General features: G+C 33.4%; 1 protein-coding gene and 1 long non-coding RNA gene across 10 annotated transcripts in view; one reads left to right on the top strand and one right to left on the bottom strand.

Annotated features, from left to right (window-relative positions):
* The window catches only part of LOC148304181 (uncharacterized), a 24,268-nt gene extending 18,801 nt beyond the window's left edge, over window positions 1–5,467 (bottom strand). For 6 of the 9 annotated variants that reach the window (XM_088268642.1, XM_088268646.1, XM_088268640.1 and 3 more), the window contains exon 1: window positions 5,191–5,467. In XM_088268642.1, coding sequence (XP_088124768.1) covers window positions 5,191–5,217 — 27 coding nt within the window. In that variant the 5' untranslated portion in view covers window positions 5,218–5,467. The remainder of the gene's footprint in view (window positions 1–5,190) is intronic. The other 3 variants (XM_088268648.1, XM_088268645.1, XM_088268639.1) reach the window with 2 other exon arrangements.
* The window catches only part of LOC148304182 (uncharacterized), a 19,980-nt gene extending 939 nt beyond the window's left edge, over window positions 1–19,041 (top strand). The window contains exons 2-3 of the long non-coding RNA XR_015838362.1: window positions 17,522–17,581; window positions 18,779–19,041. This is a non-coding gene — a long non-coding RNA (uncharacterized LOC148304182). The remainder of the gene's footprint in view (window positions 1–17,521; window positions 17,582–18,778) is intronic.
* Window positions 19,042–19,604: the final 563 nt, after the last annotated feature.

Here is a 19,604-nt window from a genome sequence, read left to right on the forward strand (position 1 = left end):
TCTGTTAAGTTATGTTACACCCGACTCTCACGAAATACCAAATTAGAGTATGTTAAAAACCCTCTTGCTTTAGGGTAGAGAATCATTTTTATGATTGCTGTACCGATTTATGGTCATGGGAACGCATACTGCAATTCTCGTCATTTTGGTCGACCCGAAGACCAACATGCACTTTAGTTTTCAATACAGACATGCGTTACGAGCCGAGGTTAAACGTGCATGTAACGTAACGCTCGGCTCGTAACGCATGTCTGTATTGAAAACTACAGTGCATGTTGGTCTTCGGGTCGACCAAAAATCGCATGTGTTAGACATTTTGTGTAGTTTTGAGTGTGTAAATGGTGCTATGGTGGTGAAGGGTAGTATTGTTTGCATGCTGTGTTAGTGATTGTCCTGACAAAGAGACGGGTACGTCTCAAAACCGGCAGACGTAAAAATCTCGGTGAGTGGTTATATGCTAATTTTATTAACATTTTTGTAAAAAAATAAATAAGTAAAAATCACTAACCACAAAGTAAATGCTTTAAATATTAATAATATTGAGAGTAAATATGTTTGTTTAAATCATTATAATTTTCGACGCATCGGGATGAATGGCGAACCTAGTGAAGGGAGATCCTATTTGGTTACAACCCCAAACGTTTCAAGTCCCTCATATCTACCTTCTTGTACAATGTTATCCATGCTCCGTGCTTCGACTTTCGATCGGTAGATCAAGTGGATCCACTTGATCTCATTAATTTATTGTGGTACGGTATCATAAATATAACCACGTGTAATGCAAAACAGCATTTTCCCTCAAAATAATAAATATGTTAACGTATTCTCAACATTAACAAGCCTAGCTATTAAATTTAATTATTTATGTCTAAAAATTATTCAAAGATAATTTTAATGGAAGTTAATTCACAACTAAAGAAAAATGTCGTCTAACTCTTCGTGATACTTAATCGTTTTGTTTGTTCAACTATCTGAAGTTTATTTATGAATTGTGTACTTATATTATGCATCTGGTACCGACAAAAAAATTACTTTACTTACTTATAACCCTTATCCGCACCCAATGGTGCATAGGGCACTGCATCGAATTGACGCAGTGTTATCTTGATCATTACTTACATGAAGGCAAGGTGATAACTCTTGCGCTTCAGGAACCAGTCCAGAGTAATATTAAATAAATATTACAGTGTAAAATCAGTAATATTTATTTTCACCCCCCCTGGGAATCGAACCCGGGACCTCCAGCACGGTAGCTAAACACGTTGACCATTACACCACAGAGGCGGACTAACACCACAGAGGCGGACAAAAAAATTAACACGATAAAAATAAATACAACACCATTGCAATATTCTGTCACAATTTTATGATGCGATTTATTATATAATAGTAAATAAATTACATTTTGTATATTAAAGCATTTTTAACTTTGTGGTATGGTAATATAACACTCTCCTTATCACTCATCGTTCACTTTGTGTAATATTAAAGATAAAGATCATTCTGGTGTTTATGAATTGTTCCGATTGTCCAGCCTTTTACACAGGAAAACATCGCGTTAATTCATAATCACTATTAAAGAACATCAAAGGTGCCTTAATAATTTTTTTTTCTGTATTTGCTAATCACCTTATATCTAAAAACCATAATTTGAATAAATCAACGGGTATAGAAATTTTACATGTTAACAAAACTGGTCTTTGTTTAGATAATCTAGAAAAACTAGAAATAAGTAAATCAATTAAGAAAGACTTACTTTAATTACTTATAATAAATAACCATCTAAATTTAACTTCAAGTCTACTTTTAAAAATATTCCCATTGTAATTCATTTGTCTTCTTTCTTTCTTTCAAAATTTTATTTTTGTACAAATGTCAGACCGTAATAATTTTATTTTAATGACCTGACGATGGAATGATTATTCCGAAACCGGTAGTCATGAATTAGTGTTTACTAAAGTGATATTACTCAAAGTGAACGATGAATGATAAGGAGAGTGTTTTATTACCATACCACAAAGTTATCAATGCTTTTAATACACAAAATACATTATTAACACGTTCAATGCCCTTAAAAAAAAATAGATTTCTTTAAAAAATGCCAGATTTTTTTTCTTGTTTCCAGTAGTAAAATGTGTCTTTATTACCAATTAAAATCATTTTTGTCGTATGTATGTTTGCCCATTTATACCTATCACACGGATCCGTGTATCCAACTCTCGCGAGCAGTAGACGCAATACATTTTATTGTTTCTCGCTGTTCCGCACAACTTTGGCAAAACTGCATACAGACGTAATAAAACCAAAGGAAATAATCAGCTAAATCCATCAAAACAGGCGGGTATTGGCGTTTCTTTCAGAATGCCAACACTGAAACCACCACTTCGCTGGTTTAGCGCAAAGCTCGCGACGTGTTGCGTGAAATAACGACCTTACCTTAGGCCTTAATGGATACATACCATGTATCGCTCACTCCTTTCAAGAACGTCATAAATCAAAAATCGTGAATTTTCAGTTGTGCGTGTTTTCAGAATGCTCAGAAAATGTACTATATCCCAGCAAAAGAGGCATATTTTTAACTTAATATTTACCCGCTACAGGGCAGAAAGTGTTGTTTTTGCATTTTGAAGAAAATGTGTTGTTTAAGTATTTTTTAAAATAAACTAAATATTTTTCAAATGGAGAAAATACCTTCAGGTTTTACTTAAAAAGATCTGTTGCACAGTAAAAAGTTCAGTAAGTGGCTTGATATTTATTTTTAATACATTGTATTATATTTATAAACTTTAAAAACGTTCTCCTGAAAAATCAAGTTTTTAGATTTATGACGTTCTTGAAAGGAGTGAGCAATCTGTTCAATAAGAAATGCCTCTACATGTATAATATTTGTTCGGTCAACTCTAATACAGCGCAAAAAACCTTAGTTAAGGCATTAAGTGAGCATATACTCGTACAACTTACATATTTGTGATTACTACAAAGATAAAAGAAGAAATGAATATTTTTTAACAATTTTTTTTACAAATCACTGAAATCTTCAAACCAAAATTAATTTAGGCACACTAAATTAGTAAAAAGAATAAACGCCATTACCAGTCAGGAGAGTTTAATAACTAACTAACTAACTAACCATCACGCCGCTTCCCCGCAGGGGTGGGCAGAGAGAATAGAACGCCACACCACTCTGCCTTTGCACTCCTCACACATATCCGCCGATTATAACAACTCCTAACCTGACCACTTTCAAGTATTTGGCATACCTGACCGTGCCATGTTTTCTCTGTCTTCCTCTGCTCTTTTTTTCCAATTAGAGTTTCATTGGAATTATTATTATTATGGTATCATATATGTAGATACACCACACCTCACGACCTGACTGCGGCTAATCAAAAATCAAACTGAATCTGGAATCTGCAAGGATATGCTCTTAAACCACCGCTCATGTCACCACTTCGTATGATTCAAATATACAACGCAAATTCACTCAGTTAGGGCATTAAGTGAGCACGTACTCGTACAACACAATGTACCCATGTACACACTTTATTATAATTCTTTTAATAATATTACATTTCATTAAAACCATTTTCTGGTACGTTTAAAAAGGATATATGTCAGCTGATTTCGCATGGATGAACGAAACGCATGAATGATAACCATGGCTCCAAAGTATCTGAAAGAGCTGTGCATTCCAGACGAATTAGCTGCGTATATATCTTGCGATACGATCGCAAGAAACTAAATAATCATTTGTTAGCTCTAATTTCTTTATCCCTAATTTAATCACAGCGAAGCGCCCTAGAGGAAGTATTTTACAAAAATAACGCTGTATAAATTATGCAAAACTATTAATATACATAAATAATTTGACATTTTGTTCGTACCAAATGAAAGGATTCGGTTCTAAAATGGCGGAAAATCCGAAATACGCATTATTGTAATGTTTGTATTTATTCATTTATTTATCATCAATAAAAGTGGAGAAATAAATAAATAAACGCAGACATGACTTGAGCAATACATATCTTGAAAATAAATACATTAGTTTTCTATGCACAAATATATTGTCATTTGTATATGGAAGAACTGTTCAAATTGGTCTACAATGGCAGAAAATTCACAATTTTATGACTTGATTTTAATGACTATTTTTTAGAAGATACTTTAAAGATATTTTTAGAATATCCACAGAATCCACGCGAATTACAAAATAAACGGCGTCGCGCAAAGAAAATGTATTTTGTAATAATGACATATAAGAGCTCAATAGGGAAGTAATAGAACCCCTTTCAGTATCTTTCTTCTCATTTTTTTAGCAATACTATGACATGAACGCAGTTTTATCTTAATCGTTAATACATGAAGGAAAGGTGGTTAATACATTGAAGGAAAATTAGTTCTCCGCTTTTGGTACCAATCCAGGGTAATATTGAATAAATATTAGAGTGAAAAACTCACTGACATTTTTTTTACTATCAGCCATACTTCAAAATCTTTGAGCATGTAAAAAAATTGACCAGCATAGCATATATATGTACAAGTTTCAATAATATTAAATTTAGCGACTGGACTACATTCAATGTTAAGTAGGGATCGTTCGGTCGACTTATACGATCAAAAAATTTAAATTCAGTTCGTCACATTTCGTAAACATGGTAAACAATGGTCTAAAATATTCAAAAAAGTATGCTTACACAAACTAAGTCGAATTTCATAAGCACCGATATTAGCGTCGCTAAAAATAAATGAAATCACTTCGGAAAATAGTGATGAATCCGGGAACAGGTAAAGTTTAATTGCGTTGAATTGAACATTAAATTAAATCCCATATAGTAAGTTTCTCCGCAGAAGTAACAGGGACATTGAATATTTTTTTTACGAACAATCCGTCGAGAACGACGAAAAACCACGTGTGATGCTTAAGGAAAATTTGAAATTCTGTTCAAATGTTAACATACTTTTTCACAGATAAGTCATGAAAACTTTTAAAGGCTTCTATAAATGTTATAAATATGAAAGATTTCAAATATGCAGTGTTATTTTTCATTATCAATTTTCTGACTCTTCATTTATGTTGTTAGTAATATTTACATTTACGTTCAATAACTGCATACCTTTCAAAGGGAAACCTTTATTGAAAATAATGAAAACATTTTTTTTAAATCGCGAGCATAAAATAAATAAACTCACCTCAGTTTTGCTGTTTGGGCTCGACATATTTGACAAATAAAAAATCACTGAAAGATTCAAACCAAAATTAATTAAGGGACACTTAAAAAGTAAAAAGAATAAACACGATTACTATTCAGGAGAGTTTAATTTTAATTATTTATTAATAATTATTATTATGGTGAAGATACACCACACCTCACAACCTGACTGCGGTTAATCAAAAATCCAACTGAATCTGGAATCTGCGAGGAAATGCTCCTAAACCACCGCTCATGTCACCACTTACGTATGATCTAAGCCTTGCATATGTTTTCTCGGCCCAATACGGCTCCCCCCTCCCTTGCCTTTGTTTTTTCTGATACTGTAAAAGCGCGACCCGCCGTTCCAACCTCCGCTTCACCCGACGCACCCAACCCCGCCGCCCGCTACTTAGTTACAACAACTAGTGTAAAAATAATAAATAAATAATAAATTTGGATAGTTTAAATAGCGCCGTTTTTGTAGAATACTTCCTCAAGGGCGCTCACTGTGAATGAATTGGGGAAAAGATGATGGTGGAAATGATTTTATAAGACATCCATGGATAACTTTTATTAAAAATAAATCTGATTATTTTATTACAGCAAGTTAAAATTGACATTAATTAAAATAATAATAATAATAATAAAACCCTTATCCGCACCCCAATGGTGCATAGGGCACTGCGTCATGTAAATGCAGTGTTATCTTGATCGTTTTACACATGAAGGAAAGGTGATCAGCTCTCCGCTTCAGGTACCAGTCCAGGGTAATATTGAATAAATATGACAGTGAAAAAATCACTTGTATTTATTTTACCCCCCTTGGGAATCGAACCCAGGACCTCCAGAACGGTAGCCGACCGTGCTGACCATTACACTACGGAGGCGGACAGACAAAAATACTTAACAATATAAATACTGCAATTAAAATTTTTGCGGTGAAATTATTTAATGTGACACCTGAGCTTGTCGGCTTTTACAAATTTCAGCTATATTAGGTCTAATATTTGACATGGTTACTCTCATTTCTTCATCCAATTTGCTAAGCTTTTCGCGTTTCTTCGTATTAATATCGGTTAATGTCGAGTAACCTAGCTCACGCAAATATGAAGTTGAAAACTGTAATAAAATGTTCAGTGCCCTTGTGGAGAGAGTTGGGTGATCAAAAATCCAAAATTCATCCAATAATCCAGATTTCGAGGAGCACCGGTTAAGAGTCACTGCTCTAGAGAGGTAGCGAATGTTTTCTGTTTAAAATTTTCACTCATGAATTACAATAAACTATAGTAACCATGAACATAAAGACTAAATCCACTCACGAGTAGGCAAAGGCTATAAAACTAAAGTTGAAGCTATAGTAGGGCCATGCTAAGCGGTGTTGCATAAGCCGCAGCTAGATACAGAGTCACTTGGACGCTAGGTAATTAAAAAAGAGAGATATACGTTTTTGGATACTGTTTCTTTCCCTATTCCGGCGGGTGAGTTCGACCGCTGGCGATGGGAAATGGAATATTTTTTAATTGGAAAAACAAATTTACGTAATTGCGAAAGACAACGCACCGTGTTTCTGCAAAAAACGTGGGGGTATAAGTAACCGAAGAACACCCACTCTAATGTGCAAAGGCAAATAGCCGCAAGTTGAAAACAATACTTTTGAGATAAACGCGTTTATAGTAAACTTTAAATGATGCTTTTCGCCAATACATGTATCAAATTAATACAATTTTGCGGCCACGTGGATAATGAATATCTCGGTAAAGGAAAGAGATAGAGCAAAATCTATTGATAGAGACCAGTTATAAGAATGCTTTGAGCTGCGTTACGCCTAACAGTCGCAACTTGATATACGGCTAGTTGCCTTTACACATTAGCACTGACTTGACTCAAAATACTCTCGGTATTGAAAATGAACTAAATGCGTAAACTCACTGAATGAGATGACAATATTCATTCAGACGAAAATATTTTGTTTTCAAATGTTAAATAACATATTTAGAGTGTTGTTTCGGTTTTTGTTTAAGAATGTCATGTTTTAAGTACTGTCATTTATACTGTTTCATTACATTACAGCAATTCCCTAACATTTATATAAGGAAAATACAATTTATACGGACAAAACTCAATGACGTAAAATTTACGCCAGGCGCCCGCTCAAGGGAAAATTCTCAGCGCACCCGCTGGAAGTTTAACACAAAATGACGGGAAAGGTATTTATACCCGTTCGGTCGATTGATGCTTAAGGAAGGAAATAGTCATTTTACCTTCTGCGCCGGCCTCTTTTCAAAGTCAGAAAAGAAGGAATTGAAGAATTTATTTTGAAAAGAATATTATGTACCAATCTCTTTATTAAGGTCTTCACTATATGTACATAATTATCAAATCCCGTCGCTAGCGGCTCCATGTTTCGCTTCCAAATATCAGTGTCGGTACCAGCCCTCCGTTGTGAACCGCCTATTTGGCCATGGACATATTCCTATTTGCAATCACTCTTTTCAAAGCACCATTTATTTTATTCCCCGTATTCTAGTTAATAATAATAATAATCTTAGATGATTTTTTTATAGCGCCATTTTCGTAAAAAAAACTACCGCAAGGGCGCTTATACAGGTATGGATTATGATATGAAAATGATAATGAGAGAAAATTTAAAAAAATATATTACTGAAAAAAATCTGAGCCTGAAAGCAGGAAAGTGAAGCCGCCGTATTGTTGAGCTTTCTTCTCGGTCTTCTTGGGCTGGAGCATGGCCAAGATGTTGGACAGGACGCCTCACTGTGTAATGGTAATGCCGGAGAGCAGCTTGTTAAGGTCCCGTCATTGTGGATATTCAACTGCAGATGGCGGAGGTGATGCTGGTCTTCTTGTTGTCTTCTTGTTACCCGTTACAACCATATATTTTAGGTATATGTACATTATTCAGAGGTATATGTTGAAATTTGGAATATTTCATTAAAGAACTAGAATATTAGCTGATTAAAGTACAAATAATAAGATATAAAAAATTGATGTAAAATATCTGTGAACAGAGTATACAGAAGAATGTGCAGCAAAACAATGTTTCATAGATGTTCGAATGTTGAAATAAGGAATGAATGCAATGACGTAAGCACTATCCAAAAAATTAAGAAAGGTGTGTTAAGATGGCTCGGACATGTGAAACGAATGAGAGATGTAAAAACAGTTAAACGAATTTAGTCGGAAAAAGGAGCTGAGGAAGACCGGCATCAGCAGGTATGCAAAATACTCTAAAGCGCCTGAGTCGAAATAATCGGCGGGTAAGTGTGAGGAGATGCATGAATGTGGAAGTGGCAAAGGATGTTTGCAAAGACAGAGCGTTATGGCGTTCTATTCTCTTTGCCAGTAGGCAAAGTTAGTTAGTCTCTAACTAAAATTTAAAACGCGTTGTAATTTTGTAATGAAGCCATATTATTTACAACATTTTGAGTGTGTCCAAATACTTGTTCACAAAATCTGGATTATCTCCAATTACAGAAGTTATTTTCATATTATTTTTTGACATCTCATCAAAGATGAAGAAGAATATGGAAGTCTGGGCATTTACGGGGCTGACGACCGTCATAGGCTGGTTTAAGTGATCACTTTACACAAGTGTAACATTCACCAATTCTACCCATTATTGACAACCACACTACTATGACGGTCGTCAGCCCCGTAAATGCCCAGACTTCCATATTCTTCTTCATCTTTGATGAGATGTCAAAAAAGAAGCCACATTATGTTAATGTTATTTCGGCGCCAATAACACTTTTTTAAAGAAAAATGTGGAATTTTAAAATCAGGCGTCATTTCGTATAAAGATGTAAAAAAAACCTGGTCTCGGATAGAGAAAGAATCAGGTGACGTCATATCGTTTAAGATGTGAAAAACGTGGTCTTTGATAGAGAGTGGTGGAAGGTGAAAGAAAGGAAAAATGACCCCTGCTCTTATATACAATATTAAATTTAATAAATACTCGTAAATGTAATAATAGTTTCAATTAAAAATTAGTCGGTTTATTCAATAGGTCGCTATGAGAGTACAAAAACAAGTGTATATGGTATTCAGTCTCCTGTGTGCCAATCTCAAATGGGGTTGGGTGTTCGCCGCTCAGTGATACACACATATCGCTCACTCCTTTCAAGAATGTCATAAATCGAAAAACATGATTTTTAGGAGAACGTTTTTAAAGTTTAATAATATAATATAATGTATTAAAAATAAATATCAAGCCACTTATTGAACTTTTTACTGTGCAACAGATCTTTTCAGGTAAAACCCGAGGGTTTTTTCTCCATTTAAAAAATATTTAGTATTTAAAAAAAAAATTAAACAATACATTTTCTTAAAAATGCAAAAACAACACTTTCTGCCCTGTAGCTGGTAAATATTAAGTTAAAAATATGCCTCTTTTGGTGGGATATAGTATATTTTCTGAGCATTCCGAAAATACGCACAACTGAAAATTGACGATTTTTTATTTATGACGTTCTTGAGAGGAGTGAGCGATATGTACGTATGTACCAAATACAAGCCGACTCATTATTATTCGATCAGATCGACGACACGCGGCGCGCGTGGATACAATTTTTCGCCAAACAAATATGTCACAGACAGTCATCTCTGTGGTACGGATTTATCAAGATCTAGGTGTAGATATGTACGAGTACAATACACATACGGATCGTTCCGTATGTAGGTATTTCGCTATTCACATTGAAATGAAATTGCTTCTGATACCTTTATAAATTTTGCTTACCAAGTTAGTTACTAGGAAAACTTGAATGCATTTATTTTATTAAAATTAAACACAGATTAAACCACTTTATCGAGATTTATTTTTATTTACGACTAGTTTCGAAAACGACAGTTGTTTTCATCTTCTGGTACAAATTAAAACCAAAAATAAATTATTAGTTTTAATTTGTACCAGAAGATGAAAACAACTGTCGTTTTCGAAACTAGTCGTAAATAAAAATAAAACTCGATAAAGTGGTATAATCAAGTGTTTAATTTTAATAAAATAATCATCTCATTCCACAAAGTTAATGCCGAATCAATAAATAATATTGAATACATTTATTTCTAATATAGTAGAATGGAGATAATTTTCACATTGCAAAAAGCTGTGCTCATAAAAATCATCGGCTAGAGACCTAGTGCAGGCGAACCGAGAATATTTTTTAAATACACCTATTTCTTAAAATAAACTGTGACACTTGTTTCAAATGATGAGGAATGCATTGAAACACAGTGTCACAGTAGATTTTAAGAAATAGTGATATTTGGAAGTAAAACTTAAATTGAAAATGCCGGATCAATTAATGAAAGAATTAAAAATATTATAAAAATATTATAAAAATATATAAAAGGTCAAACCTCTGCATAAATAATTTTTTTATTTGTATCGAATATTTCTTCTTTTAACCCTTATACGCATCCAATTGTGCATAGGTAACTGCATCATATTGACGCAGTGTTATCTCTATCATTACTTACATAAAGGCACCACTCACTCCTGCGCTTCAAGCACTAGTCCACGGTAATATAAAATAAATATTACAGTGTAAAATCACGAATATTTATTTTCACCTCCCCACTGGGAATCGTACCCGGGACCTTCAGCACGGTAGCTAAATACGTTAACCATTACACCACGGAGGAGGGCAAGTATTGAACAGACAAGTGTTGGCGAATTGTAAATATAATGGGTAACTGCATAATGAAATTATAAAATAAATAATCTTTCATTTTTTGGGACAAATTGCCAGGGGAAATTTAAAAGAAGAGAAGTAAAAGTTGACGAGTACCTACGGAGAAATGTGGAGTTGAAAAAACAGGCTGGCGTCATATCGTATCGGAAGGTCCCGCAAAGAAAGGACAAAGGACCCTAGCTGTAATATGCATATTATATTAAATTTAATATATTATTACGGCTAAGGTATCGGTAATAATAAATCAGTCGGTTTATTCAACAGGTCGCTATGACCGTACAAGAACAAGTGTATATCCATATCCTTTGTGCCAATCTCAAATGGCGTTGGGTTTCCGCTTAAACATTTCAGGGGTTCACCCCTGCCCTGCCCTTTAGCAGGCGTTCGGGGTCATATGTAGGACAGAAATATTAGCATAGTAACAACATCTCAAATATTAAGACCCTCTGAGGTTAGAAAACGCTTTTTAACAAACGATTCGTTGATTCTGGCTATATTATAATTTTTCAGACAGCACATTATTATTCCAAATATTTCAGCACTCGGAAAATACCATTTTCTACATTTCAAACCTAACTAGAGATGCGGTTTGTAGGTACCTACTCCTTTCGAATAAGCATTATTTTTGTGACCTTCAGTGGTCACCGAACAATGCTGATTCTTGATTCCATAATGCGATTTATTTATTTGAGACATCACATTAATCTTTATCGCCTAAACTGAAAGAATTTTACTCTTATTTATAATTCATCCAATCATCGAGAGTAAGAAAACAATTGCCGATAAAGTAATTTTTCTTCAGTTTGTTTGTCATTATGAATATGTTTTCGAAGAAGAAGAAGTTTTCGAAGAAATATCCGAGATAAAACAACGCATACCGCAATAAGTAAAACACGAGCGAGTATTGGCGAGTATAACCAGTGGCGGTCTAACGAGGAGATGGTGAAGATTTATTTATTTAAAGATTTAAAAGTGTATATATATATGTATATATTTATGTATTTATTTATTTATGTATATATATATAAATATATATATATATATATATATATATATATATATATATATATATATATATATATATATATATATATATATATATAAATAAATATATATATATATTTAAATATATTTATATATATATCATCATCATCATCATCCTCTAAAGGCAGAGCCTTGTTGTGTCAGCCACTTGGCTCTGTCAGTCGCCATCCTCTTGAGCTGCGAATAGGAGGAGACGTCCATGAGCCGCTTCAAATCCTGGAAGTATGAAGCTCTTGGGCGGCCTCATATATATATATATATATATATATATATATATATATATATATATATATATATATATATATATATATATATATATATATATATATATATATATATATATACATATATATATATATATATATATATATATATATATATATATATATATATATATATATATATATATATATATATATATATATATATATATAGCGGGAAGGAATGGCAATGGTCGAAAAGGACCCTTTCACACTAGGATCAAATATCGAATAATATATTAATAGAATATCTTAATAGGCCCTCATTCAGGAGTAGATAACTGTATCTTGCAGGATTGTATCCTTGGGTGTGGATGTAAATTTACTCGAATTTGGTCAGTCATATCAATTTGGATTCGATACCATATTAGTATTCAGGAATATCTTGGTATAATGCAGAGATGGGACAATTGATCTAATGAATCTTGCCCTAAAGGTTTTTTCAGATGCTCGGAAGGAGTGTTTCCCTAGAATAATACCAAAAGAGAATATCAAGCAGCCAACTTTTAAAAATCTTAATAAATCTCAATATATGTGTGTATTCGTGGTGTATACAGGGGTATTTTGGATTTTATTTGTTAGGCTTCTGCAATGTGTTGTCGTCTTTCTGTGTCATGTCTACAGCTTTGTGATTGGTTGTGCGTTTGTTAGAATTGTATTTCGATTTTAAAAATAGTATTTGATTGTTGTCAGGAATATTACGCTATTTATGAAAGGGGTCCGTTCTAGAATGTGGATGGAAAATTGTTGTAATGATTGAATATTCTTTGTGAGTGCTTTAAAATGTCTTAGTGTCTGACTGCTGTGGAGGTGTCTGGCCACCGCTGGGCTGGCACTTGAATCTAGCCGACTAACCAAACTAACTGTCTACTAATATCTATCACTGATCGTCCGCACCCATCGGTGCATAGGGCACTGCATCGAATAGATATAGTGTTTACTCGATCATTTATCTTATGACGCAAGGCAAATAAGAGTTAGAGTAATTAACAATAGATTTTATTTATAAATTGTGAATGGTATATCAAGCAGTGTATAGATGTATCACTCAATTTTGGGTACTTTCCTAAAAAAAATGCAGCATAGCTAAATGCGACAGCCCCTGCACTACTGAGGTGGACATATTAACTATAATGTAAATATTCAATATATTGCTATTCATATTGATATTTTAAACCTGAATAATGTTTCCTTCGTGTAATTTGCAACAGTATAACACTAATCTATCTATTTCAGTACCTTCGCACCATTTTAATTAAAAACGGAAAAGATAATAAAAAATGTCAAATAAAATCAGTTTGCCTTGTAAAGAACCACTATATAAACTGCCTTGGAAAATAAGCTAAGGAAATGATAAAAAAAGGTACTCCGCCCCTGGCTGCAAATGGCAGACTTCGTGAGGTGTTTATTTAGCGAAATTCGAAACGCGACATAGTTTGAGCACTGGTGGCTGTGCCGGTCTAATCTCATAACTCAATGCGATAAAAATATACAATAACATTATTATTATTTTGACTAACAACTTGAGAAACGTATTAATGTCTCGAGTCGCAAACAACAGAACCGTTGATTTTTTAACAATGGGTAGGTATTTTAACTTAAGCACGTAGACTCGAGAGAATGACCTAAGACTAAATTATTTTGTACGGACGATAGGATTTCACAAATAATACTGCGTTCTGAACTCGAAGCTCTCAGAATAGATTTATTCAATTTGGATTTGTAAAAAATAGATTCGAAGAGGCGAGATAATTTTATGCGCTCCGAGCCTGCAACGGTTCGCGCTCCGTATGTAGAAATCCGCTTCGATCGACGTATAAAATACCTCGTACAATAAATAACTAACTAACTAACTTAAACTACATTAATTAAAGGGCAGCATTAAATAAAAACTACATTGGCCCAGCCATTAAAACAAGTTTTGCCCAAAAAAAATTTTCATTCCTTGCTCCAAAAATATTTAATTTGCTGACCGAAACCATTAAGATTTCCAGGAGTGATCAGGTCTTTAAGAACAGTGTCCGTCGATGGTTACTTAACATTGGAAGGGACAAGGTAGAAAGAGAATTAATTAAAGTCCAGGTGTAATTATCACATTGAAAAACCTTAAACTATAAATTATTTTTGTATCTCCTGTATGTTATGTTTATAATCTAATCATTAAATAATAAAAAAATATTTTAAAAATTAAAAAAAAAAAAATATATATATATATATATAAACTATGTATTACCATGTTAGTATTCGGCTCAACACAGGCCATGCCTAAAGAGCCGTAATACGTATAATAAATGTGTATATGAAATGAATATGTATATTGAATGTATCTATGTATAATGAAAATAAATAAATAAAAAAATAAAAAAAATAAAAAAACTAACCATCAAGCCGCTTCCCCGCAGGGGTAGGCAGAGAGAATCGAACGCCACACCACTCTGTCTTTGCAAACATTCTTCGCCTCTTCTACGTTCATGCATCTCCTCATACATACCCGACGATTATAACGACTCACAATAAATAAATTTTACAATAAATTATTATTGTTATTTTAATGTCCGCCGTGTAATGATCTGCATGCTCGGCTACCGTTCTGGAGGTCCCGAGTTCGATTTCCAGGGGGGTCAAATAAATATAAGTGATTTTTTCACTGTAATATTTATTCAATTTTACCCTGGACTGGTACCTGAAGCGGAGGGCTGATCACCATTCCTTCATGTGTTTACAATCAATATAACACTGCGTTTATATGATGCAGTGCCCAATGCATCATTGGGATGCGGATAAGGGTTTGAATGAAATTAAGTTAAAGTTACATTCTAATTAAATAAATACCTACTTTCGAAATAGATTCATATCACGGATTCGGTGTGACGTATTTATAATACGTATAAATTGCGAAATTCGAACCTTACCATTGCAAAATCTAATTTAGTTGGCTGAAAAAGGTTTTTTCCCAATTTGTCGATTAGAAAAATATTTTGCCACTGAAAAAAACTATGTAACTTAATAACTAACCGTCACGTCGCTTCCCCGCAGGGGTAGGCAGGGAGAATAGAACACCACACCACTCTGTCGTTGCAAACATTCTTCGCTTCTTCCACATTCATGCATCTCCTCATACATACCCGATGATTATTACAACTCCTGACCGCTATCAATTATTTGACATACTTGATTGTCCCAAGTTTTCCTCGATCTCCCTCTGCTTCTATTTCCAATTACATTCACCTCATAAATTTTTTTAACCGTTCTTTCTTCACTCGTACGTTCCACGTGTCCAAACCATCTCAACACACCTTTCTTAATTTTATCCATAATGCATATCTCAGCCTTGCATTCTTTCCTTATTTCATCATTCAAACATCTATCAAACATCGTTTTGCCACACGTTCGTCTGAGGGATCGCATTCCGACTGCATTCAGCCTGCTTTCACTATGCTGTTTTCTTAAACATAAATATTCTATTTTTAATTAATGTTTTACTTAGTAAATACCACTATTTCTTAAAATCTTCTGTGACACGTTTTTCGATACATTCCGCATCATTTTCAAACACCGTAATTTACTTAGTAAAAATGGATACATTTTTAGGATTAGACTGCCGAATCAATTAATGAAATCATAAATATTTCGTTTAAAAGGTTATAATATTTAAAAAAAACACCAGAAATAATAAATACGTCAATTATCGTCCACTTAACTTTCTTACACTTCCAAGGGAGAGAGAAATAAATCCTAGTTTTTTTTGCTAGATTGTTTATTCTGGATAAATAAACCTAACGAACGTTTGCAAATGGTACACAAGTTTAAATGTGAGTCAAATCGGGTTTAACCTTTGTTTGGCAGTGAGGCTGCGAGCGCAGAGAGACCTGTCAATAAGTGTGAAACTTGGAGGTAAATTATTGCTGCCACTTTACTAAATCACCGGCTGCATTGGACCTAATATTTTTTATGCACGCGTCATTTCGCAGACGCGTCGTTATTTTTACATTTCGTCAAAAGGAGCTTTTTTACAACATTTGTGACCTTCGACAGTGCTATAAGGTTTTATTTTACATAACATCTCGCGCTCGACTAACTAACTATTTGCAATAAAAAATCAAATCAAATTTAAGTTCTTTCCACGAGTGCACGAGTCTGGTTTCAGTTTTATCCCTTGATAACTAGACGCTTAATATGAAAGCCTCAAATTACTAAAAAATGTAGCGAACATATATATATATATATATATATATATATATATATATATATATATATATATATATATATATATATATATATATATATATATATATATATATATATATATATATATATATATATATATATATATATATATATATATATATATATATATATATATATATATATATATATATATATATATATTGTTTATTAACTAGATATTTCTATTCAATACTAATAATATATCATATTCTAGTTACACTGTGCTTCTTCAAAAAAGAGAATAAGCTATTGTGCTTGGAGAGGAACTTATGCTGAATATTTATTTAATGTACTCATTTAAGGATATCTATAATATGATACATTTTTTTGTTCCGCGTGTATAAAAGGCTTTTTTTGGTTATTTAATATCTTTTTTATATATATTATTTAATTATTTTTTATTTAAATTTAAATCTATTCCCAAATATTTCTAGTTTTGTTAGCAACATATATTAGATTCTTAAGGACGGACGTATATATATATATATATATATATATATATATATATATATATATATATATATATATATATATATATATATATATATATATATATATATATATATATATATATATATATATATATATATATATATATATATATATATATATATATATATAAATTAAAATATATATATAAATATTGGGTACCAAAAATATATCTTCCTCTCCTTCTTCATCTTGTTGTAGGCCTTGTGGCCTGTTTTTAAGAGGGATTCCCAGCTATCGATCCATCTCTTTGGTGGTCTGCCCGAGAGTTGTCTACCATGGGGTTGGTCGTACAGTGCAATGAAGGGGAGTTTGGATGGTTCCATTCTCCTCACATGCGCATACCATTGTATCCTTCGATGCCTTCCCCACCTAAAGACATCTTCGATCTCGCATATTTCCCTGATCCTGGCGTTTCTTATTCTAATCTTGAAGACTCTTGCCTGATTTGCTCTTAGAGTCTTCAAGTGCGTTTTTGTGCCAACGGTATCCGCTCTACTTTCGATCCCATACGTCATGGTGCGTCGGACACGAGTTTTGTAAATCTCGATTTTGCTGCCGATCTTCATCTCAGGATTTTCCATATATAATTTTTCAGGCATCCTGAGATGGCTGCAGCCTTGTTTACTAGCCCCATCACTTCGCATCGCAGATCCGTGTGAGTATGAAAGAAAAAAAATACATTTAGTATATTACCAAAGTCAGGATAATTTCATTACTATTTTTAGTGCATACTATAATATTATATAACTTAGTAATGCAACACTCGAATGAGTCGCATTTCAAATTGCAGCTTAAATTTCTAAGTTCCATGAATTTTATTTAGATAAACATCAACGCATATGTCGAGCAATATGATTCCACAATTCTAGAATGTCATTATACAACTCGGTATAAAGATATGCATAATGTGAACGCTTTTTATAAGCATTACTTTGTCGCATACATAATTATATTATCTTCATCGTTTTAACGATGTGATAGAGGGAAATATATGGATTTAAGTGCAAAAGTTCGAAGTAATGTACTACGAGAGGCGTTTGTATATGATAGTTATTCTCGGTTTTAATATGAAAGATGACGTAATATTTTTTTTAAAGTAAGTAAAAACAATAACGGAATGAATAGTAAATTACCTCGAAGTATCGTACGTAGTATTAATACCGAATTTTAACAAACACATCACTAATTATACACCTAAGTAACTTCATTGCTAGCTAAGAATCACTGAATTGTATAATCTTAATAGATTAATCTCGATTAATACCTTTAACGAAATAGCGAGTGATTTTGCCTACAATTCACTCAAGAATTAAATTATACTAACCTTAGTGTCGGGTTGTGGTCCCGTGGTTAGTGTCGCGGACACTTAAGTCAGAGTTTCTCGGTTCGAACCCACACTACCACAAATTGATACCTCTTTCTAATAATGAGCTAAGCGGCTCATTATTAAAATGAGACTCACAGAAATAGTATGAAATTGAAATATTTGTGTCATTAATAAAAACGCAAATATTTTTTTTTAAATTTCAATTAAATAATTAATCATAAAGCGTAGTAATAACTCAAAATTAGAAATAGGCTATAAAACTTATAAAGTTGGAGCCTAAGTATGAACATGATAAGCGATGTTGCATGAGCTGTAGCTATGGTAGTCATTTGACGTTAGGTAATTCCAGGAAAAATCGTATCACTAATCATTGTGTAGCTGAAACACAAGCAAGATGAGTCATATCGCGCTGTCATAAACTCGAGTACCGCGCCGCGCGCCGTTATTAATTTCCTTACGAAAAGATGTCGGAGGTTTAGGGATCTACTCCTTTATTACCTACTACCATCATGCCGTTTCCCGCAGGGGTAGGCAGAAAGGATGGAACGCCACACTCGAAAAGTGATCCATTGGATTCAAGAAGGGCAGAGGGAGCATACTACTACTACCATCATGCCGTTTCCCGCAGGGGTAGGCAGAAAGGATGGAACGCCACACTCGAAAAGTGATCCATTGGATTCAAGAAGGGCAGAGGGAGCATACTACTACTACCATCATGCCGTTTCCCGCAGGGGTAGGCAGAAAGGATGGAACGCCACACTCGAAAAGTGATCCATTGGATTCGAGAAGGGCAGAGGGAGCATAGAAGATGACGACCTGCCTGGTCATCCAGTTGGATCACTAATGAACGGAAAGTGGAAACGATTTAAAAAATATTGGAGGATCGCCAAAAGGAATGTAAAAAGTATAGTGGAGATTATTAACCTATCCGCCAGTACTATTGTTCTATCTACACAATCGCCTACACATCGCTCACTCCTTTCAAGAACGTCATAAATCAAAAATCGTCAATTTTTAGTTATGCATGTTTTCGGAATGCCCAGAAAATGTACTATATCCCAGCAAAAGAGGCATATTTATAAATTAATATTTACCCGCTACAGGGCAGAAGGTGTTGTTTTCGCATTTTTAAGAAAAGGTATTTTTAATTATTTTTTTTACAAATAATGTAGTTATTTTTCAAATGAAGAAAAAGCCTTCAGGTTTAAACTAAAAAGATCTATTGCACACTAAAAAGTTCAATAAGTGGCTTGATATTTATTTTTAAAAAATTATATTATATTTTTAAAGTTTAAAAACGTTCTCCTGAAAAATCAAGTTTTTTTTTTATTTATGACGTTCTTGAAAGGAG

This window comes from Brachycentrus maculatus, unplaced genomic scaffold (assembly GCF_059751285.1).
Source record: "Brachycentrus maculatus isolate JH-2025_06_01 unplaced genomic scaffold, ASM5975128v1 h1tg000326l, whole genome shotgun sequence".
NCBI lineage: Eukaryota > Metazoa > Arthropoda > Insecta > Trichoptera > Brachycentridae > Brachycentrus > Brachycentrus maculatus.